Raw genomic sequence first — 24,387 nt, 5'->3', positions numbered from 1 at the left:
AGACAAGAAAGAGGTGGTGATCCCGACCCCTAAGGAAGATATCACTACCCATGTGAACAGGTTTCTAAGTGTTTACACTTACCCTTTCATGCTGGGCCTTGTCGACACCGTCATCCTTGACTATTGTCGCCAATACCAAATAACCCTAGGTCAGATCCACCCTTCCTTTTGGCAGATTGTTCTTCTATTCCGATTTTTTGCGAGCAAAATGGAAGGGACGTCTTTCACCTTCGACCACCTCATCAGGCTGTATAGGCCCCATCTTTTTCGAGGTGGACAAATAAATCTTCAACATCGGGCCACCAAGGTGTTATTCTCGAGCATAGATGAGTACAAGGATCGAGGGAGAATGGGTCGATTCGTCTGAGTGAAGACTTCTGACCTAGTTCCGCCCGAGAAGATGCCATTTATCAAGAAGTGGAAAATAAAGCATAAGTTTAATTCTTCCTTTGGCTTTTATTCATTGTTTCTTTTCCTTTACTTCTCCTTATCGACATTCGTTTCCATGGTGTAGCGGTTGCTTGGATGCCTGGCGCGATTCCAAACCTCGAGAGCTGGGTTCAGACCCTAATTTCAACCTCCTCGTACGCTGATTGCTCATGGCGCGATTTAGCATGGGGCCGCTGAGGCCAAAAATCACGGTAACCCTTTTTCTTTGTGGATCTAATGGCCTTAAAATGTTTCCCTCTTATACTCACTTGACTTCCTTTCATGCAGGCCTCAGGAAAGATGTCGTCGTAAGGCCCCCGTCCAGGGAGGAGGAGATTTTGCCCCCGGTCCCGAAGCCGTCAAAAGAAAAGAAAAGAAAAAGGGTTTTGCCCTCCGATACTCCAAAGAGCAAGGCTCGTAGGTCGAAGAAAGACAATGATGTCCTGCCCGCTGATGTAGCCTAGCGGCTAAGGGGGAAGAAGAGGAAGATGAAGATGCCAACTTCGAGTTAGTAGCTCGATCCATGAAGAGTGTCGAGGCCCCAAAGGTCGCTGAATCGGTGATGATAGAAGAGGTTCAACCTCGGACCGAGGATATCTCGGAAGATGGCTCGAGCAAAGTCCCCGAGTCATCGTAGGCTGAACATGCCTCCCGTCGTGATGAACAATCGATGGATGTGCCTGAAGGGACCGGTCCCGAGACTCTTCGAAACGAAGAGAACGCCCCAAGTGACTTGCTTGGGGCAATAAATATTGGTGATTCACTGCCCCTTCCCACATTTTCCGAGGGGCAAATTCAGGAAGCCCAGGCCATGGAGACCCCCGATGTGGGAATGGCCCATGAATGGGAGGACCTTTTCTGTGGTTGCTTTACAGGGGTCAAAGATGTTATCGACCGGGTGATGCATCGAGTCTCTTCGATGAGGCTCAACAACTTCTAAGCCGGGTAAACCTCAGTTCCCTTCATCAATATTATGCTTGCATTTATTTCTTCTTGCCTATCTTCCTTTCTTTCTTCATAGGCCATGACACTTCATTAGGAAGCGTTTTCCAAATCCTGGTCGGAGCTGAGCCGATGCGAGGCTGATCTCTAAAAGCTCACGGAGGAGAGAGATTCCCTCAAACTTCTCATTGGGAAAAAAGAAGAGTAGATCAAGGACCTCCGAGCTAAATTGGCAACAACTCATAAAGAATAGACCGACTTGATTGAGCAGGTAATATATTTTTTGGAAGCTTGATATATCAATTCGGGAATGGTGACTAACACTTTGATACTGCAGGTTCAGTAGAAGGTCAAAAATATCGAGCAACTTCGCGAGGAGGCCAAGATGATGAAGGCGGAGATTTTAGGGTGGAAGCAAAACATGGACTGCCTCGCCTCGGAGAAAGATACTGCTCGAGCCCAACTATCATCGGCCGAATGTCAGATCCAAAGCATGAAGGAGGAAAGCTCGGCCCGAGCAAAGAAAATTTAGGAGCTCGAGGCTCGGTTGGCCTCCGAACTTGCAAAGGCCACATCTGAGGCAGAAAAGGTAAAGGCTGAAGTGGAGGCAATCGTGGCCGTCTATCGGGCTGATGCTGAAGCTGCTCAAGTTCGAGCAAAGGAAGTGTTGACACCACTCAGACTCAATCATACTAGGCTATTGAGCATGCCCAGTTCAGTCTCGAAGAGAGACTCTCGAGGAGATTCATGCTCGTGGCTTTGACCTTGCGGTCGATATCAGGAACGCGAAAGTACTTGAGGCCGAAGCCAAAGCATTGCTCTCGTCTGATGATGATGATTTCAGGAGTGCGAGTGGATCCGAGAATAGAGGGGATTCTGATGATGAAGGCGCAACTCCTGAAAAATATTAGGCATTTAGGATTTTTCCCTTTTTTATTTTTATTTTTATTTTTTGTGTAGGATCCTGACCGATCCATGTAAATATGTAGATATAAAATATTTCCTTTCTTATCTCGACTTTAGCCTTATGAAAATTCTGATACATATTTTGCCATTAGGTCTCGAGTAATCTACATGGACACGGTTCATATAATCGTTTGGCCCTTTACAAAATTTACCTATTGAGAACCTGTTGACACGAAGTATTTTCTTTAAAAACGTACCATCCAAGGGTGATGCCCCTAGTATTCGAGGTTGATTGTAAAGAAGCCTCGAATACTATTGAATTTCTCAAAGTTAGCCCAAGCAATGGTTGCCTCATTAAAAACTTTGCCGGAAAAATCCATTTGAGATAAATACTGATTGAAGGGAAAAAGAGTGTAACGCGTACTTTCAGACCTAAGGACTTCATTTTTGGAGAGAACTTCGATGCCTTCGATCGAAAACCTACACCAAGTTAGTATAAAATACAAATGAAAAAGTAGAAGGTCATACCTTAGCAATAATATCGTTTGAGGAGTGATATGTTCCAATTTGGTAATTGTTCGACGTTCATCGTGCCAAGTTTATAAGATCCTTTTCCGACGATGTCGAGGAACTAATATGGTCCCTCCCAGTTTGGACCAAGTTTTCCCTCGTTTGGGTCTCGAGTGTTGATGGTGACTTTTCTCAGAACTAAATCCCTAATTTTGAAGTGTCGAAGATTGGCTCTTCAATTATAATATCTTTCGATTCCCTGTTTCTGGGCGGCAATTCTAACACGGGAAGCTTCCCGTTTTTCATCTAGGAACTTGAGGCTTGTATTCATAGCCTCGTGATTTGGATCCTCCATTGTGTATTGAAACCTGATGCTAGGTTCCCCGACCTCGACCGAGATCAGAGCTTCGCCGCCATATACTAAGGAGAACGATATTGGCTCGTACTGGATTTTAACATTGTCCGATATGCCCAAAGGACTTCGGGCAAAATTTATCTCCATTTTCCCTTAGCATCATTCAACATTTTCTTTAGATTCTGAATGATGGTCTTTGTCGATTCGGCATGTCCATTCCCACTAGGATGATATGGTGTCGACAAGATCATTTTATTTTGTGATCTTCGAGGAACTTAGTTATTTTGCTGCCAATGAATTATTTTCCGTTATCGCACACGATCTCGCGGGTATCCCAAATCGGCACATGATGTGATTCTAGATGAAGTCCATAACTTTTATTTCTCTGACTTTCTCGAAAGCCTGTGTTTCAACCCACTTAGAGAAATAGTCAGTCATAAATAAAATGAACTTAGCTTTACCTGGGGCCGACTGTAGAGTCCCGACGATATCCATTACCCATTTCATGAATGGCCATGGGGATAAGACTGAATAAAGTTGCTCCCCGGGCTGGTGGATCCTCGGTGCATGTCTTTGGAATTTGTCGTATTTTCGAACGAACTCCTTAGTATATTTTCCATGTTGGCCCAATAGTACCCTGCTCTGATGACTTTTTGAACCAGTGATTCGGCACCAGAATGGTTCTAGCAAGTACCCTTGTGAATTTCTTGTAGGACGTAGTCGGTGTCTCCTGGACCCAAATATATTGCCAACGACCCATCAAACAAACATCCTTCAGTACAATGTTTCATCTCCAGCCAATGTGAATCGTGCAGCTTTTGTTCGCATAGTCCTCGATTCCTTAAGGTTTGATAGAAGCTTCTTGTTCTTTAGATACTCAATATATTTGTTCCTTCAATCACAAGTTAGGCTTGTGGAGTTTATTTCGGTGTGGCCTTCTTCGGCTATTGACTTTGAAAGTTGTACGACAGTCCCCGAGCTAATTTTGTCGTCTTCAACTAATGACCCTAAATTTTCAAGGGCATCGGCCTCACTGTTCTGCTCTCGAGGTACATGTTGTAGGGTCCATTCTTTAAACCGGTGTAGGGTTACCTGTCATTTGTCCAAGTACCTCTGTATTCGATCTTCTTGAACCTCGAAGGTCTGGTTGGCTTAGTTAATCACAAGTAGGGAATCACACTTGTCCTCGATGACCTCTGCTCCCAAGCTTTTAGCTAGCTCGAGACTATCAATCATGGCCTTATACTCGACCTCATTGTTAGTCAACTTAGGGGTTTTGATAGATTGTCTAATTGTATTGCATATGGGTGGCTTCAAAATGATGTTTAGCCCAGACCCCTTCACATTTGAAGCGCCATCTGTGAAAAGGGTCCACATCTACGAAGATGTACCCGTTTTTAACAAAAGTTCTTTTTCGACCTTGGGTACGAGGGCTAGCGTGAAGTCGGCCACAAATTTTGCTAAGACTTGAGACTTAATGACCGTTCGGGGTTAATATTCAATATCATACCTACTTATTTTGATGGCCCATTTAGCCAATTGACCAGAGTTCGGGCTTGTGTAGAATGTTACGAAGAGGGTAGGTGGTCACCACACAAATTGGGTGGCAATGAAAATATGGTTTTAATTTCCTAGAGGTGCTTATAAGAGTAAGAGCTAATTTTTCTGAGTGTGGGTACTGGTTCTCGGCTTCACCTAGAGTTCGACTAACATAGTAAACAGGAAATTATGTACATTGCTCTTCTCGAACTAGGACACCTATTAACTCTTCCAACTTCTATTGGCATTCCGGTGTCCAAGCAAAATTGTTCTTCTTTTTGATCAATGACAAGAACTTGTGACTTCGAACTGAAGACCTCGAGATAAACCAGTCTAAGGCGGCTATTCGCCCTATTAATATTTGTACGACCTTAACGTTGTCCATGACTGTGATGTCTTTGATCGCCTTTATTTTATCGGGTTGATCTCAATTCCCTAATTTTACACCATAAAGCCAAGAAACTTGCCCGAACCAACCCCGAATGCACATTTCTCAGGATTGAGCTTCATGTTGTATTTTCTCAATATGTTGAAAATTTCCTGCAAATGTGTCAAATAGTCCTATGCACGCAGGGACTTAACAAGCATGTCGTCAATATATACCTCCATTGATTTACCTATTCGTTCTTGAAACATTTGATTCACTAGGCGTTGGTAAGTAGCACCAGTATTTTTTAGCCCAAACGGCATTACATTATAAAAGTAGGTGCCATACTTTAGTGATGAATGAAGTCTTTTCCTGATCATCCGGGTTCATTTGAATTTGATAGTACCCGGAATAGGCATCGAGAAAACTAAGGATCTTGTGGCCGGCCGTGGCATCAATCATGTGATCAATGTTTGGCAAATGAAAAAAGTCTTTAGGATATGCTTTGTTTAAATCTTTATAATCTACGCACATTCTAAGTTTGTTCCCCTTCTTGGGGACTACAACTACATTTGCTAACTATTCGGGATATTTTACTTCCCGGATGGATCCTATTTTGAGAAGTTTAGTTACCTCATTCTTGATGAATGCATGTTTTACCTCGGAGTGGGGCCTTCTCTTTTGTTTTACTGTTCTGAACTTCAGGTCCAGGCTCAATCGGAAAAATCAAAGGGTAAGTGTTTGAGGAAGTGGACGGATTTGGTTTGTTTACGGCGTAGATGATTCAAACATCCCCAAGTTGTGATTGAACTGTTTTGTGGTAAAATACCAAAGGTTGTGCATAAATTTTATACTCTTTTTGCTTGCTGGAATATTTTCAAATAACCTAATATTTAGTTTTCTTGTCTTCAATTTATATTGTTATATTTATATTATATCAAGTATTGTCAGATATTTGCTAAATCGCCCATTTGTACAGATTGTTTGATCATTTTGCATTCTTGTTGGGAGTATGTCCTTCTTGTGGCAGTGACTTTGTCACTCCTCTTGGCATGCCTCTTGATTTGGATCTTTTGCCATCTTGACTTTGGATTTGTAGTTCGTCTTAAATTATGGAACTTGTCTGTATTAAGTGCGAACTAGGAAGCCATTTTTAATATGGTTCTTGATTCTCTTGACTATTGAGTTTTGACCCTACTTGATTTGGGGATTCGATCCATCTTGATATCTGATTATGCTTAGTGTGATGGCATGAGGTACATATTGGGCGAAATATGGATGTTTGGTAAACTTTCTTGGATTGATAGTATATACTTTCTTGACTCTTGAACATTGTTATTGATATTTGGAAACACTTCAAAGTTTGATATTTGATAAGTTTGATATATTTGTTCACTTATTTTAAATTTTTTTAAATTGAGCTAACTATGACAGAAAAAGGGAATTGGAGAATTTAGTGACACAAGCCCAAAGTTTATACGCCACTAAGCTTTATGCTTAGTGATAGTTGTTTTCTATTGTAGGGGATGAAATCTGAAGACGGCCATTATGAAGTAGTCTATTAGGAGCACGTACGGAGATCACATTTGCATATGCACCTTGGTTTTGCATAGTTTTGGTACATGTACATGATATATATACGTCACATTTATGTATGTTATTTGGAGGCTTGTTGGATTTTAAGACCAAAATCTTGTAACTTAAATTTGGTATCTTGTTTTGATGTTTTAGGGTGTGTTAATAACTCAAGTCTTGTAATATGCTGAATTTACACTTTGTCTAGTAAATATGTACAAAGAAGAAAACTAGTTTCCTTTTTATATGCCCGATAGTTTGAAATTTATGTACAATACAAACTTGCAGTGATGTTGAATGAAAGTATAAATTTGTTAGGAAGTTGCTTTAATTTGTTGATTGTTCAAGAAAGGTTATATCACCTTATGTTGATATTCTAACATTGTATTTCATTTAAAATAAAATTATGAAGTGTATTTTCAAAAAAAAAATATTTCACTTTGAACCTTTTCGCGTGGGCCTATTTCCGCTACTAAATTATTCTAAATATTTTTAACTAATATCTTTCTAATATTTTATAAGTAGTAAATTAGATTTGTTTCCTAAGTAGCATCCTCCCAAAGGGGTTGATACAAGTCTTGGTATCAGAGCCTAGGTTTATGATTCTAGGATTTTTTGTTGTTGTGATCATACCTAGTAATTGTTGTTATTTCCTTTCTTGAAAATACATAGCAGATTATTAATTTTTGCATACTTTTGTAATGTAATTTGTTGTATTACTTGTACATATGCATCATGTACATGTCCCTAATACAGTGTGATCTTATCTTTTAAAGGAATTTTAATATGGCCTCTCCTTCGAATAGAGCTAGTGAATCCGTTTATGAAAGTCAAGCCCATTATAATGCTCCACCTCACCTTCAGGGAGGAGATGAGGAACCCTTTCCTGACCTAAATCATCCTCGTGTTAGTAAAAATGAAGTGGGTAGTAATCCAAGAGCAATAGGTCATCAAACTGTTGTTAATAGGATTTACCGAGATTGTCCCTTCATGATTCAAAATCTGGTCTTCCCTGCCGACTTGCTTGAAATGCCTATCCAAGACTATGATGTTATTGTTGGTATGGATTGGCTCCATAGGCACCATGCATTGGTTGATTATATGTTGAAGCAAGTGACTTTTAGAACTCCTGCATATCCACACATGTAGTTCAAGGAGAAAGATCATTGACATCTAATATTATTTCTGCGGTCTTGGCAAGGAAGATGATTTGTCAAGGTTGTGATGCCTATATTTCTTATATAGTCGATACATGATTAGGGAGTCCAAGTCTTAAGGACATACCAACCGTGTGCGACTTTTTTGATGTATTTCCTGATGATCTTCCTGGGTTGCCTCCAGAAAGGGAGATTGAATTTCCTATAGATCTTGTCCCTGGAACTACTCCTATTTCTATCGCTCCTTATGGAATGGTTCTACCTGAATTAAAAAAGTTGAAGGCTCAATTGCAAGAACTTCTTGAGAAAGGTTTTATCCATCCTAGTATTTTGCCTTGGAGAGCTCCTGTTTTATTTATGAAAAAGAAAGATGGCACTCTTATGCTTTGCATTGATTATCGACAGTTGAACAATGTAACAATCAAGAACAAATACCCACTACCTAGAATGGATGACTTGTTTGACCAATTAAAGTGTGCCAACTTATTCTCAAAAATTGACTTGAGGTCTGGATATTACCAATTGCGCGTGAGGGAGCAAGATTAAAACTGCTTTTAGGACCAGGTATGGCCATTAAGAATTTTTGGTAATGCCATTTGGTTTGACAAATGCTCTTGCTGCATTTATGGATCTAATGAACCGTATATTCAAGCCTTATCTTGAACAATTTATGGTGGTGTTTATTGATGAAATTTTAGTCTATTTCAAGGATAGAGAAGATCATGATAAGCATATCCGAATTGTCATGCAAATTCTAAAAGAGAGGTAACTCTACACGAAGCTTTCCAAATGTGCATTTTGGCTGAGTGAAGTGACTTTTTTGGGGCATATTGTATCAACTAAAGGTGTGAAGGATGATCCTAGTAAGATTCAAGCAATTGTTGATTTGAAACTCCCTAAACTCCAACTGAGATAAGAAATTTCTTGGGTTTAGAAGAATACTACAGGAGGTTTGTGAAGGGCTTCTCTGTCACGACCCGGATTTCCCACCCTCGGGAGTCGTGATGGCGCCTACTAATGGGAGCTAGGAAAGCCAAACCTTAACTAATTGCTACACTTTCATTTTTTCTTCCTTTTAACAAACACAAGTCGATAATATGATAAAAGCAGAATTTTAAATAAATAAGCGGAAGTCAACAATTATATATCCTAAGGCTATGTCTATTACAACTTTTTAAAACCTCAAATACCCCAAAACCTGGTGTCACAGTGTCACAGACAGTCTAAGAGTTACTACATATAAAGTTTGAAGAAATACAATACACTATTTCTGAACAAAGAAAAAGAATCAGGAAATAGAGATAGAGGGAGACGCATGGGCCTGCGGACGCCTGCAGTCTACCTTGGGCCTCCGGGTGGACTGAAGGAAGCACTCCAACTACTGTCCGAAAGCTGCTCCTGGATCTGCACACAGTGCAAAGTGTAGTATCAGCACAACCGGCCCCATATGCTGGTAAGTGTCTAGCCTAACCTCGGCGAAGTAGTGACAAGTCTAGGACCAGACCACCAAATAAATCTGTGCAATTCATATATATATACAGCGGAAAAGAAATAAAAAATTAACCAGTCAATGTGGGAGGGGAAACATGCTGTGGGGGAGATAATAGTTCCGAATAGAAAGGCATCAAGTAAGGAAAGAAACAACATAACTAGAATATCAACAAGGAAGCAGAAATCAACAATTGCACGGCATCACCCTTCGTGCTTTTACTCTCAGCCTCACCAAAGCAGTTATATAATAAAAATGTGCACAGCATCACCCTTCGTGCTTTTACTCTCTTTCCTCACTATATGATCAATAGATTCAGCACGGAGTGGTATGTCGTGCGGCACGGCATCACCCTTCGTGCTTTATACTCTTTCCTCACAATAACAAACAATGCACAGCATCACCCTTCGTGCTTTAACACTCTTCCTCACCCAAACAACAATCACAAGCAAAGGGGCAAGGGAATAAACAAAATAGTAATAGAGATCCCGGCAAGGGAACAATAGTTAAACAATTAAATCCCGGCAAAGGAACAACAATTAAACAATTAAATCCCGGCAAGGGAACAACAAATAAATCAACAATAGCCCGTCAAGGGTGACAACATAATGATCTCATATCTTTCTCAATTTTACTTAACAATTCACTTCACAACTCGAGCCAATGCTCTAGAGGTTCAATTATCACTTATACTTTCACAACTCATTTCACAGCTCGAGCCAATGCTTTAAAAGTTCAATTGTCACTTATACTTTCACAATTTCGCTTATACAACTTGAGCCAACGTTCCTCAATGTTCATAGGTCACCAACAATTTCGCTTATACAAATTGTTAGAAATCTTCACCAAGGCATGAATAATACAACAAAATCATGAAAATCATAATATAAGACTCACGGTCATGCTTGACACCAACGTATAGATACTCGTCACCATGCCTATACGTCGTACTCGACAAGAAGCAAATAGCAAATAGGACACAACTCCTAATCACTTACCTCGATGCCTCGTACACAACTCAAGTTTTAATAATAGTTTTACCCCTCGATTCTACCGCCAATTCGCTCGTATCTAGTGGTATCCAGTAAGGATGTGCACAGCATCACCCTTCGTGCTTTTACTCTCATCCTCACCAAAACAATTATATAATCATAATATGCACGGCATCACCCTTCGTGCTTTTACTCTCTTTACTCACTATATGATCAATAGATTCGGCACGGAGTGGTACGTCGTGCGGCACGGCATCACCCTTCGTGCTTTATACTCTTTCCTCACAATAACAAACAATGCACAGCATCACCCTTCGTGCTTTAACACTCTTCCTCACCCAAACAACAATCACAAGCAAAGGGGCAATGGAATAAACAAAATAGTAATAGAGATCCCGGCAAGGGAACAACAGTTAAACAATTAAATCATGGCAAGGGAACAGCAATTAAACAATTAAATCCCGGACAGGGAACAACAAATAAATCAACAATAGCCCGGCAAGGGTGACAACATAATGATCTCATATCTTTCTCAATTTTACTTAACAATTCACTTCACAACTCGAGTCAATGCTCTAGAGGTTCGATTATCACTTATACTTTCACAACTCATTCCACAGCTCGAGCCAATGCTCTAAAAGTTCAATTGTCACTTATACTTTCACAATTTTGCTTATACAACTTGAGCCAACGTTCCTCAATGTTCATAGGTCACCAACAATTACGCTTATACAAATTATTAGAAATCTTCACCAAGACATGAATAATACAACAAAATCATGAAAATCACAATATAAGACTCACGGTCATGCTTGTTACCAACGTATAGATAATCGTCACCATGCTTATACGTCGTACTCGATAAGAAGCAAATAGCAAATAGGACACAACTCATAATCCCTCAAGCTAAGGTTAGACCAAACACTTACCTCGATGCCTCGAACACAACTCAAGTTTCAATAATAGCTTTACCCCTCGATTCTACCGCCAATTCGCTCGTATCTAGTCATAGGTTACTTAATTACGTCAATAAATGCTAAATGAATCAATTTGAATGCATGAAAATGAGTTTTCTAAAGTTTTACCCAAAAGTCAAAATCGCCCCCGGGCCCACGTGGTCAAAACCCGAGGTTCGAACAAAACCCGATTACCCATTCCCCCACAAGCTCAAATATGTAATTTCTTTTGAAATCGGACCTCAAATTGAGGTTCAAATCCCCAATTTTTGAAAAAACCTAGGTTCTACCCAAAACACCCAATTTCCCCCATAAAAATATTTGATTTGAAGTTGAAATCATATTAAAAGATGTTAATGATTGAAGAAAAATAGTTAAAAATGACTTACAATTGATTTGGAGAAGAAAGGCTGTTTGAAAAATCGCCTCTTATGTTTTTGGGGTTTTTGAAAAGTGGAAAATAGCTGAAAATATCGTCTATTTATACTCCTCTCAGAACCTCTCCACGGACCGCATAAAAAAGACTGTGACCGCGGAGCTCCACCGCGGACCACAAGAAATCGAGCGCAGCCGCGAAGGCTTGGCCTTGCTCACCACGGACCACACAAATCCCACCGCGGTCGCGAAGTCCCCACCGCGGACCGCGAGACCTGGCTTCAGAGACCTGCAACTTTTCTGAATCAGCAACTTTTTCCAAAGTGTAAAAATATCCCGAAACTCACCCGAGCCCTCGGGGCTCCAAACCAAATGTCATACTAACTCAAAAATATCATATGGACCTACTCGTGTAATCAAATCATCAAAATAACATCATGAACATCAAATTAAGTCTCGAGATCAATGAAATTTTCTCCAAAACTTCTTTAACATAAATTTTGCAATTTAAGTCCGAATCACATCATATGACATCCGTTTTTCACCAAATTCCATAGAAATATCTTAAATCATATATAAGACTTGTACCGGGTGCCGGAACCAAAATACGGGCCCGATACCATCACGTTCTAATCAAATTCCATTTCAAATTTCTTTAAACAATTCCAGAAAATAATTTCCTTTAAAAATTCATTTCTCAGGCTTGGGACCTCGGAATTCAATTCCGGGCATACGCCCAAGTCCCATATTTTCCTACGTACTCTCTGGGACCATCAAATCATGGGTCCAGGTCCGTTTACCCAAAACATTGATCGGAGTCAAATTATCTCATTTTATAATCAAAACTTATTGTTTTTCACAGATTATCATATTTAAGCTTTCCGACTACGTGCCCGTACTGCGCACGCAAATTGAGGTGGCTTTAAATGAGGTTTTCAAGGCCTCAGAACACGGAAAGTTCATTTTAAAACAAGTGATGACCTAAAAGGTCATCACATTCTCCACCTCTAAAACAACCGTTCATCCTCGAACGGACAGAAGAAGGAACTACCTGAGTCGGGGAAAAGATGGGGATAATGGCTCCACATATTGGACTCAGACTCACAGGTTGATGCCTCAGAAGGCTGACCTCTCCACTGAAAACGAACAGAAGGAAAACTCTTCGACCTCAACTGACGAACCTGCTGGTCTAGAATAGCTACCGGCTCCTCCTCATAAGATAAGTCCTTGTCCAACTGGACAGTGCGGAAATCTAACACGTGGGATGGATCGCTGTGATATTTTCGGAGCATGGACACATGAAATACTGGATGCACGGCTGATAAGATCGGCGGTAGTTCAAGTCTATAAGCCACCTCTCCCACTCGATCAAGAATCTCAAACGGGCCAATGAACCTAGGGCTAAGCTTGCCCTTCTTCCCAAATCTCATCACGCCCTTCATAGGTGACACTCAAAGCAATACCCGCTCACCTACCATGAATGCCAAATCTCGAACCTTATGGTCTGCATAACTCTTTTGCTTGAACTGAGCTGTATGAAGGCTGTCCTGAATAATCCTGACCTTGTCCAAAGCCTCTTGAACTAGATCCGTACCCAACAATCAAGCCTCACCCGGCTCAAACCATCCAACTGGAGATCGACACCGCCTACCATATAAAGCCTCATAAGGAGCCATCTAGATACTCGACTGGTAACTGTTGTTGTAGGAAAACTCTGCTAAAGTCAAAAACTGATCCCACGAGCCTCCAAAGTTAATGACACAACCTCGAAGCATATCCTCCAAAATATGAATAGTCCGCTCGGACTGCCCATCCGCCTGAGGATGAAATGTTGTACTTAACTCAACCTGGGTGCCCAACTCTCGCTGAACTTCTCTACAGAAATGTGAGGTAAACTGTGTACCTCGGTCCGAAATAATTGATACAGGAACACCATGAAGACGAACAATCTCCCGGATATAGATCTCAGCTAACCTCTCGGATGAATAGGAGACTGCCACAGCAATAAAATGCGTTGACTTGGTCAGCCTATCAACAATGACCTATACTGCGTTGAACTTCCTCCGAGTATGTGGGAGTCCAACAACGAAATCCATAGTGATCCGCTCCCACGTCCACTCAGGAAGCTCAATTCTCTGAAATAAACCACCAGGCCTCTGATGCTCGTACTTAACCTGCTGACAATTCAAACACCGAGCTACTTATGCAACGATATCCTTCTTCATTCTCCGCCACTAATAATGCTGCCGCAAATCCTGATACATCTTCGCGGCGCCCGGATGAATAGAGTACCTGGAGCTATGGGCCTCCTCTAAAATTAACTCTGGGAGCCCATCCACATTAGGCACACAAACTCGACCCTGCAATCTCAAAACTCCATCATCATCTAAAGTAACCTGCTTGTCACCTCAGCACTGCACCGTGTCCCTCAGGACACACAAATATGGATCATCATACTGCCGATCACAGATACGCTCCAATAAAGAAGAACGAGCGACCGTGCAGGCCAATACACGACTAGGCTTAGAAATATCCAACCTCACAAACTGATTGGCCAAAGCCTGAACGTCCAAAGCAAGCGGTCTCTCACTGACCGAAATATAAGCAAGACTGCCCATACTGACTGACTTCCTACTTAATGCATCGGCCACCACATTGGCCTTTCCCGGATGATATAAGATAGTGATATCATAATCTTTCAACAACTCCAACCACCTCCTCTACCTCAAATTCAGCTCCTTTTGCTTGAACAAATACTAAAGACTCTTGTGATCCTTGAATACCTCACATGCCACGCCATACAGATAATGCCTCCAAATCTTCAATGCGTGAACAATGGCTGCCAACTCCAAGCCTTGAATCAGATAGTCCTTCTCATGAATCTTCAACTACCACGAAGCATAGGCAATGAACTTGCCATCCTACATCAACACTGCACCAAGCCCAATACGAGATGCATCACAATAAACTGTATAAGGCCCTGAACCTGTGGGCAAAACCAACACCGGTGCCGTAGTCAGAGCTGTCTTGAGCTTCTCAAAGCTTGCCTCATACTCGTCTGACCATCTGAACTGGGCACCCTTCTGGGTCAACCTGGTCATCGGGGCTGCGATAGAAGAGAACCCCTCCACGAACCGGCGGTAGTAGCCTGCCAATCCTAAGAAACTCCGAATCTCTGTAACTGATGCTGGTCTAGGCCAGTTCTTGAGTACCTCAATCTTCTTTGGATCAAACTAAATACCCTATACTGATACAACATGACCCAGAAATGCAACTGAACTCAACTAGAACTCTTATTTCAAAAACTTAGCATATAACTGACTATCCCTCAAGGTCTGAAGAACCACTCTGAGATGCTACTCGTACTCCTCCCGGCTGCAGGAATATATCAAAATATCATCAATGAAGACTATCACGAACGAGTCCAAATAAGGCCTGAACACTCAGTTCACCAAATCCATAAAAGTTGTTGGGGCATTGGTCAACCCAAATAACATGACCAGGAACTCATAATGCCCGTACCAAGTGCGGAAAGCTGTCTTAGGGACATCGGATGCCCTAATCCTCAACTGATGGTAGCCAGATCTTAAATAAATCTTTGAAAACACCTTGGCACCTTGAAGCTGATCAAACAAATCATTGATCCTCGGCAATGGATACTTATTCTTGATTGTAACCTTGTTCAACTGCCGGTAATCAATACACATTCTCATCGATCAGTCCTTCTTCTTAACAAACAACACCGGCGCACCCCAAGGCGAAACACTTAACCTAATGAAACCCTTCTCAAACAAGTCTTGCAAGTGCTCCTTCAACTCTTTCAACTCAGGCGGGGCCATATGATACAGCGGGATAGAAATGGCTGAGTGCCCGGAGCCAAATCAATGCACAAATCAATATCCCTGTCGGGTGGCATACCCGGCAAGTCTGAAGGGAATACCTCAGAAAACTCACAAACAATGGGCATAGAATCAATAGAGGGAACCTCAGCACTATAATCACGAACATATGCCAAATAGGCCAAACACCCCTTCTCGACCATATGTCGAGCCTTCACATACAAGATAACACTGCGGGTAGAATGACCAGGAGTCTCTCTCCACTCTAAATGGGGTAAATCCGACAAGGCTAAGGTCACAGTCTTGGCATGACAGTCCAAGATAGCGTGGTAAGGTGATAACCAGTCCATCCCCAATATAACATCGAAATCGACCATGTCTAGAAGCAACAAATCCACACGAGTCTCAAGACCCCCAATCACCACAATACAAGAATGATGGACTCGATCTACCATAATAGAATCACCCACCGGTGTAGACACATAAATAGGAATACTCAATGAATCACTAGGCATGATCAGATACAGTGCAAAATAAGATGACACATACGAGTAGATAGACCCTGGATCAAATAACACTGAAGCATCTCTATCACAAACCAGAATAGTACCTGTAATGACTGCATCTGAAGCCTCAGCCTCGGGCCTGGCTGGAAGGGCGTAACATCGGGGTTGGGCCTCACCACCCTGAACTATATCTATGGGACGGCCTGCAGTTGGCTGGCCTCCACCTCTGGCGGCCTGAGCTCCACCTATAGTACCTCTACCTCCACCTCTAGCACCTCTACCCCCACCTCTAGCTGGCTAGGCAGGCTATGAAACACCGGGTGCCCGTACCATAGCACGAGAACCCTGATGCTGAGAGCTACTCAGTACTCGAGGGCAAAACCTGGCAATGTGACCCGAATCACCACACGTGTAACAAGCCCTTGGCTGCTGAGACTGCTGGCCCTGATGACCTAAATGACCACCCCAAAAATTCTGAAGCGGCGGTGTATTGATAGGAGCAGGTGGTGCACTGTAGGACTGCTGATCGGAATACAGCATCTGGGGACCACGACCACCTGAAGTACCATGAGAAACCTGGAGCACTAACTGAAAGGGCCTGGCCTCTACCATACGAATCTCGACCTTTAGATGAGGTACCACTGAATCGGCCTGAATGACGGGGCCTCTTGTCTGACCTATGACCGCCTCCCTGCGACAGAACCATCTCAACTCTATAGGCCACATTGGCCACCTCTTGAAAAGTAATCTCACTCCCAGCCTCTCTGGCCATCTGAAGACGAATCGGCTAAATAAGACCGTTAATAAACCTCCCCACCCTCTCTCTCTCGGTGGGGAGTATGATGAGAGCATGGCGAGCTAAGTCGATGAACCTGGTCTCATACTAGGTAACAGTCATGGAACCCTGCTGAAGGCGCTCAAACTGCCTCCGATAGGCCTCTCTCTAAGTAACGGGGAGAAACTTCTCAAAGAATAACACTGTAAACTACTCCAAAGTCAAGGCTAGCGATTCGGCTGGTCTAGCTAAGCAATAATCCCTCACCAAGTCTTGGCAGATCCAGACAAGCAAAATGTAGCAAAATCGACCCCATTGGTCTCGACAATGCCCATGTTCCTGAGAACCTCGTGGCAGCTGTCTAGATAATCATGGGGATCCTCAGTAGATGCACCGCTAAAAGTAGAAGTGAGGAGCTTGGTGAACCTATCCAGTCTCCACAAAGCATCGGCGGACATAACCGGTCTGAGCTACCACACTCGGCTATACTACTCCAACTAGCTGAACTGCTGGAGTCTAAATTTGAGGAGCTACCTGCTCTGGAGTGCGAGTAGTAGGAGTCTGGGCCCCTCTTCCAGCCTGAGAGACAGCTGGTGCTACCGGAAGCAAGCCTGCCCGGGTGACACTCTCCATGAGGCCCACTAATCGGACCAGAGCATCCTGAAGAACTGGGGTAGCAATAAACCCCTCTAGGACCTAAGCTGGGCCCACCGGAACTGCTGGATCCGGAACCTCCTCATCAAAATCAACTTGAGGCTCTGTCACTAGGGCTGTTGCTCGGGGCTGAGATTTGCCCATACCTCGGCCTCTAGCACGGCCTCGGCCTCGCCCTCTGCCCCTCGTGGGAACTGTTGTCGGGGGCTCGGGCTACTGAGCGAAGGATGAGGAAGCACGTGTTCTCGCCATCAGCGAAAGAACAGAGTAAAAGTCCAATTAGCATTGAGAAACAAAACCGAACGACAGGAAAGATTAAATGTGAAGTTTTTCCTAACTCTATAGCCTCTGAGGGATAAATACAGACGTCTCTGTACCGATCCCTCAGACTCTACTAAGCTTGTCTATGAACTGTGAGACCTATATAACCTAGAGCTCTGATACCAACTTATCACGACCCGAATTTCCCACCCTCGGGAGTCGTGATGGCACCTACTAATGGGAGCTAGGCAAGCCATTCCCTTAACTAATTGCTACACTTTAATTTTTGCTTCCTTTTAACAAACACAAGTCGATAATATGATAAAAGCGAAATTTTAAATAAATAAGCAAAAGTCAATAATTATATATCTTAAGGCTACGTTAATTACAACTTTTAGAACCTCAAATACCCCAAAACCTGTTGTCACAGTATCACAGACTATCTAAGAGTTACTACATACAAGGTCTGAAGAAATACAATACACTGATTCTGAATAAAAGGAAATGAAACAGGAAATAAAGATAGAGGGAGATGCCAGGGCCTACAGACTTCTGCAGGTCTACCTTGGGTCTCTGGGTGGACTGAAGGAAGCACTCCAACTATTGTCCGAAAGCTGCTCCTAGATCTGCACACAGTGGAGAGTGTAGTATCAGCACAACCGACCTCATGTGCTGGTTAGTGTCTAGCCTAACCTCGGCGAAGTAGTGACGAGGCTAGGACCAGACTACCAAATAAACCTGCGCAGTTCATATATATATAGCGGAAAAGAAATACAAAAATAACTAGTCAATGTGGGAGGGGGAAACATATTGTGGGGGAGATATTAGTTCCGAATAGAAAGGCATCAAGTAAGGAAAGAAACAACATAGCTAGAATATCAACAAGGAAGCAAAAATCAACAATTGCACAGCATCAGCCTTTGTGCTTTTACTCTCAGCCTCACCAAAGCAGTTATATAATAAAAATGTGCACGGCATCACCCTTCGTGCTTTTACTCTCGTCCTCACCGAAAAATCATATAATCAAAATGTGCACGGCATTATCCTTCGTGCTTTTACTCTCTTTCCTTACTATATAATCAATAGATTCGGCAGGGAATGGTACGTCGTGCGGCACGGCATCACCCTTCGTGCTTTATACTCTTTCCTCACAATAACAAACAATGCACGGCATCACCCTTCGTGCTTTAACAATCTTCCTCACCTAAACAACAATCACAAGCAAAGGGGCAAGGGAATAAACAAAATAGTAATAGAGATCCTGGCAAGGGAACAACAGTTAAGCAATTAAATCCCGACAAGGGAACAACAATTAAACAATTAAATCTCGGTAAGGGAACAACAAATAAATCAACAATAGCCAGGCAAGGGTGACAACATAATGATCTCATCTCTTTCTCAATTTTACTTCACAATTCACTTCACAACTCGAGCCAATGCTCTAGAGGTTCGATTATCACTTATACTTTCACAATTCATTTCACAACTCGAGTCAATGCTCTAAAAGTTCAATTGTCACTTATACTTTCAAAATTTTGCTATACAACTTGAGCCAACGCTCCTCAATGTTCACAGGTCACAATTCGTTCCACAAACATTATACAACAATTAGTAATTTTCACCAAGGCATGAATAATACAACAAAATCATGAAAATCACAATATAAGACTCACGGTCATGCTTGACACCAACGTATAGATACTCATCACCATACCTATACATCGTACTCGACAAGAAGCAAATAGCAAATAGGACACAACTTCTAATCCCTCAAGCTAAGGTTAGACCAAACACTTACCTCAATGCCTCGAACACAACTCAAGTTTCAATTATAGCTTTACCCTCGATTCCACCGCCAATTCGCTCGTATCAAGTCACAAGTTACTTAATTACATCAATAAATGCTAAATGAATCAATTTGAATGCATAAAAATGAGTTTTCTAAAGTTTTACCCAAAAGTCAAAAATCGCCCCCGGGCCCACGTGGTCAAAACCCAAGGTTCGAACCAAAACCCGATTACCCATTCCCCCACGAGCTCAAATATGTAATTTGTTTTGAAATTGGACATCAAATCGAGGTCCAAATCCCCAATTTTTGAAAAAACCTAGGTTCTACCCAAAACACCCAATTTCCCCCATGAAAATAATTGATTTGAAGTTGAAATCATGTTAAAAGATGTTAATGATTGAAGAAAACTAGTTAAAAATGACTTAAAAATGATTTGGAGAAAAAAGGTTGTTTGAAAAATCGCCGCTTATGTTTTTGAGGTTTTTTAAAAGTTCAAAATAACTGAAAATCTCGTCTATTTATACTTTCTCAAACTCTCTCCATGGATCGCATAAAAAAGACTGCTACCGCGGAGCTCCACTGCGGACCGCAAAAAATCGAGCGCGGCCGCGAAGGCTTGGCCTTGCTCACCGTGCACCGCACAAATCCCATCGCGGTTGCGAAGTCCCCACCGCAGTCGCGAAGCTTCCACCGCAGACCACAAGACCTGGCTTCAGAGACCTGCAACTTCTCTGAATCTGCAACTTTTTCCTAAGTGTAAAAACATCCCGAAACTCACCCGAGCCCTCGGGGCTCCAAACCAAATGTCATAGTAACTCAAAAACATCATATGGACCTACTCGTGTAATAAAATCATTAAAATAATATCATGAACATCAAATTAAGTCTCGAGATCAATGAAATTTTCTCCAAAACTTCTTTAAACATAAATTTTGCAATTTAAGTCCGAATCACGTCATATAACATCCGTTTTTCACCAAATTCCACAGAAATATCTTAAATCATATATAAGACTTGTACTGGGCATCGGAACCAAAATATGGGCCCGATATCATCACGTTCTAATCAAATTCCATTTCAAATTTCTTTAAACAATTCCAGAAAATAATTTCCTTTAAAAATTCATTTCTCGGGCTTGGGACCTCAGAATTCAATTCCTAGCATACGCCCAAGTCCCATATTTTCCTACAGACCCTCCGGGATCGTCAAATCATGGGTCCGGGTCCGTTTACACAAAATGTTGACAGGAGTCAAATTAGCTCATTTTATAATCAAAACTTATCGTTTTTCACAGATTATCATATTTAAGCTTTCAGGATACGCACCTGGACTGCGCAGACAAATCGAGGTGGATCTAAATGAGATTTTCAAGGCCTCAGAACACAAAAATTTCGTTTTAAAACAGATGACATTTTGGGTCATCACATTCTCTATTATAGCTTCTCCTTTGACCAAACTTTTGGGAAAAGATACCAAGTTTGTATGGGATGACAAGTGTCAAGAGAGCTTTGAAAAGCTCAAATCCTTGTTGACGCAAGCTCCAATACTTTCTTTGTCAGCTGAAGGGAAAGATTATGTGGTATACAGTGATGCATCTCACCGTGGCTTGGGTTGTGTTTTTATGCAAGAAGGGAAAGTAATTGATTATGCCTCTCGAAAGTTGAAATCGCATGAGTTGAATTATCCCACTCACAATCTTGAACTTGCTGTCATTGTTTTTGCCTTAAAAATTTGGAGGCATTACTTGTACGGAGAGAAGTGTCACATATTTACTAATCAAGAGTTTGAAGTTCTTGGGTACACCAAAATAGTTAAACTTGAGACAACGTAGATGGCTTGAACTCATCAAAAGATTATGATTGCACGATTGATTATCATCTTGGTAAAGCCAATGTGGTTGCAGATGCGTTGAATCGCAATTCCTTTGCAAGTTTAACTCTAAGTCCTTTGCCTTTGCTTCTTGAATTAATAGCCATGAATGTTTGCCTTTCATTTAAGTCTAATGGTGCTATTGCTAATTTGCAAGTCAAGCCAGTCTTACTTGAGCAGGTCCAAGATGCGCAGAAGTTAGATCAGAAGCTTGTGAAACAGGTTGAAGAAGTCCAAAATGGAAGAGAATCAGATTTTTCATTAAAGAAAGATGGTACCTTATTTTATAAAAATAGGTTGCGTGTTTCTAATGATGATGAATTGAGGAAGCAGATCTTAATTGAAGAACATAGTTTACCTTATGCAATGCATCCTAGAGGTACTAAAATGTATCGGACCATCAAGGAGCACTACTGGTGGAGTGGTATGAAGAAAGACATTGCAAAGTTCATTTCTAAATGATTGGTATGTTAACAAATAAAAGTTGAACATCAAGTCCCAGTTGCTTTACTGCAACCCTTGTCAATACCTGAATGGAAATGGGAAAGGATAACGATGGACTTTGTTTCTGGACTTCCATGCACTCAAAGAAATCATGATGCAATTTGGGTCATTGTAGATAAACTAACTAAGAGTGCTCATTTCTTGGCAATCAGAATGGACTACTCACTGGAACGTTTGGCCGAATTATACATTAATGAGATTGTGAGACTGCATGGAATCCCTATTTCTATTGTGTTTGACAGAGATCCAAGGTTTGTTTCCATATTTTGGTCTAGCTTGCAAGAATCTTTGGGTTCCAGGTTGAATTTTAGTACCGCTTTCCATCCACAAACAGACGGCCAGTCTGAGAGGGTAATACAAACACCGGAGGATATGCTTCGAGCCTGCATTATTGAGTTTGAGAGTAGTTAGGACAAACACTTAGCCCTGATAGAATTTGCTTACAATAATAGCTACTAATCATGTATAGGCATGCCTACTTATGAAGCTTTATATGGGAGAAAATGTAGAACGCCTCTTTGTTGGAACAAGGTTGGTGAAAGAAAATTGGTGGGTCCTGAGATTGTGCAACAAACTGAAGATAAGGTGAAAATCATCAAGGATCGTTTGAAAATTTCTTCAGATAAACAAAAGTCCTATGCTGATCTTAAAAGACGTGAAATTGAGCATCGGGTGGGCGATAAGGTATTTTTAAAAGTGTCTCCATAGAAGAATATTATGAGATTTGGCCAAAAAGGTAAACTTAGTCCTCGATTCATTGGACCTTATGAAATACTTGAGAGAATTGGTGCAGTTGCATATAAGCTAGCTTTGCCACCTGAATTAGGAAAGATCTACAATATTTTTCATGTTTATATGCTTCGAAGATACTGCTCAGATCCATCTCATATTCATCCTATTGAATTTATTGAGGTTAATCCTGATTGTACATATGAAGAAGAACCAATCTAAATCTTAGGGCATGAGATAAAAGAGCTTAGAAATAAGGAAATCCCCTTAGTGAAGGTTCTTTAGAGAAATCATTCAGGAGAGGAAGCTACCTGAGAGCGAGAAGAGGATATGCGAGTTCAATATCCATATTTGTTTCGGGACTAGTACAAGGTAAATTTCGGGACGAATTTTATTTAAGGGGGAGAGAGTTGTAACGTCTCAAAATTTTAATAATATTTACATTATTGATTGAGCATTTTTATAATGAGGAGATATTTTACTTTGTACTTCCTAAACGTGAAATTGACAATATATGAAAATTTCTTACTTTAGGTTGTGTTAATATTGACAAAGAAGCTCCATAGAGTTGCTATGTGTAATGCTTAATATTATTTTGATGAATTGTTATTAAATACATTATATAATTAAGTTTTTAGGATGCCAACCTTTTTTATTTATCTAAAGATATTAGTAATTTGGGTAGCCACATTTTTCATACTTATCCAAAGTTTAGATATAACTTTGGAAGACTTGTCTTTCCATATCCTTCTCTCTTGTTTCATTCTTGCAAGACAAAGAAACAAAACCACCTACCCTCTCTCCTTCTTAGCCTCTAAAAACTTCATGAAACCACCATAAATTTCTACTAAATCAACTAGAAAAATTCGTTTTTTTGGTGAAGATCAAGTTGCTCCTCTCTTTTGTGGTAAGTTTCTAGACTCGTTTTTGCACTAGATAGATATTAGTGTTTTCTATATATCATTTTGTGCAGAGCTCGGATTTAAGTGATCCAGAACTTTCTGGAAAGGTATTTCATAGATCTATAACTCTTATGAAGGAACCAAAATCTATTTTTGCTGGTATTTACCCTAAAAAGGATCAGAAAGCACAGGGAAGGTGCTGCCCAGATTTTCAGTTTTAGAAATACTCAATGTACTATTGTTAGTAATTTTAGCATAACATTCTATACAAAATAGATATGTGGGTGATTCAAGATGTTCTGAAACTCTAAGATATAGATCTACAATTTTATGAAGACTATACAGTCTGGTTTGCCCGTTTAGATCTTCCAAACTGAGCCACAACACAAAACAGTGATGCTGTACAGAATTTCTGTTTCAAACATTTTTGGGTAATTTTCACCAATATCATGTTTAGTTTGACATGTTAAATCATTGAACTTATTTATATACTTTATTGTGTATTTAAGGTATATAAACCCTTAAAAAATCAAAGAAAAAGTGATTGAGGAAGTGGACGGATTTCGTTTGTTTACGGCGTAGACGATTCGAACGTCCCCAAGTTGTGATTGAACTGTTTTGTGGTAAAACACCAAGGTTTGTGTATAAAATATACACTGTTTTTGCTTGCTGGAATATTTTGAAATAACCTAATATTTATTTTTCTTCTCTTCAATTTATATTAATATATTCGTATTATATCAAGTATTGTGAGATATTTGCTAAATTGCCCATTTGTACGGATTGTTTGATCATTTTGCATTCTTGTTGGGACTATGTCCTTCTTGTGGCAGTGACTTTGTCACTCCTCTTGGCATGCCTCTTGATTTGGATCTTTTGCCATGTTGACTTTGGATTTGTAGTTCGTCTTAAATTATGGAACTTGCCCGTATTAAGTGCGAACTAGGAAGCCATTTTTAATATGGTT

General features: G+C 41.0%; 2 protein-coding genes across 2 annotated transcripts; both read left to right on the top strand.

Annotated features, from left to right (window-relative positions):
- Positions 1-21,390: 21,390 nt before the first annotated feature.
- On the top strand, positions 21,391-21,747 carry LOC142170409 (uncharacterized). The gene has a single exon (XM_075232313.1). It carries the CDS (start codon positions 21,391-21,393, stop codon positions 21,745-21,747), a length of 357 nt encoding a protein of 118 aa, XP_075088414.1.
- Positions 21,748-21,840: 93 nt separating this feature from the next.
- Positions 21,841-23,641, top strand: LOC107803690 (uncharacterized). The gene is made up of 3 exons (XM_075232312.1): positions 21,841-22,192; positions 22,259-22,473; positions 23,492-23,641. Exons 1-3 carry the CDS (start codon positions 21,841-21,843, stop codon positions 23,639-23,641), a joined length of 717 nt encoding a protein of 238 aa, XP_075088413.1.
- The last annotated feature ends 746 nt before the right edge of the window (positions 23,642-24,387 follow it).

The sequence above is a fragment of the Nicotiana tabacum genome, chromosome 16, assembly GCF_000715075.1.
Source record: "Nicotiana tabacum cultivar K326 chromosome 16, ASM71507v2, whole genome shotgun sequence".
NCBI lineage: Eukaryota > Viridiplantae > Streptophyta > Magnoliopsida > Solanales > Solanaceae > Nicotiana > Nicotiana tabacum.
This window is presented reverse-complemented; position numbering and strand designations above follow the sequence as displayed.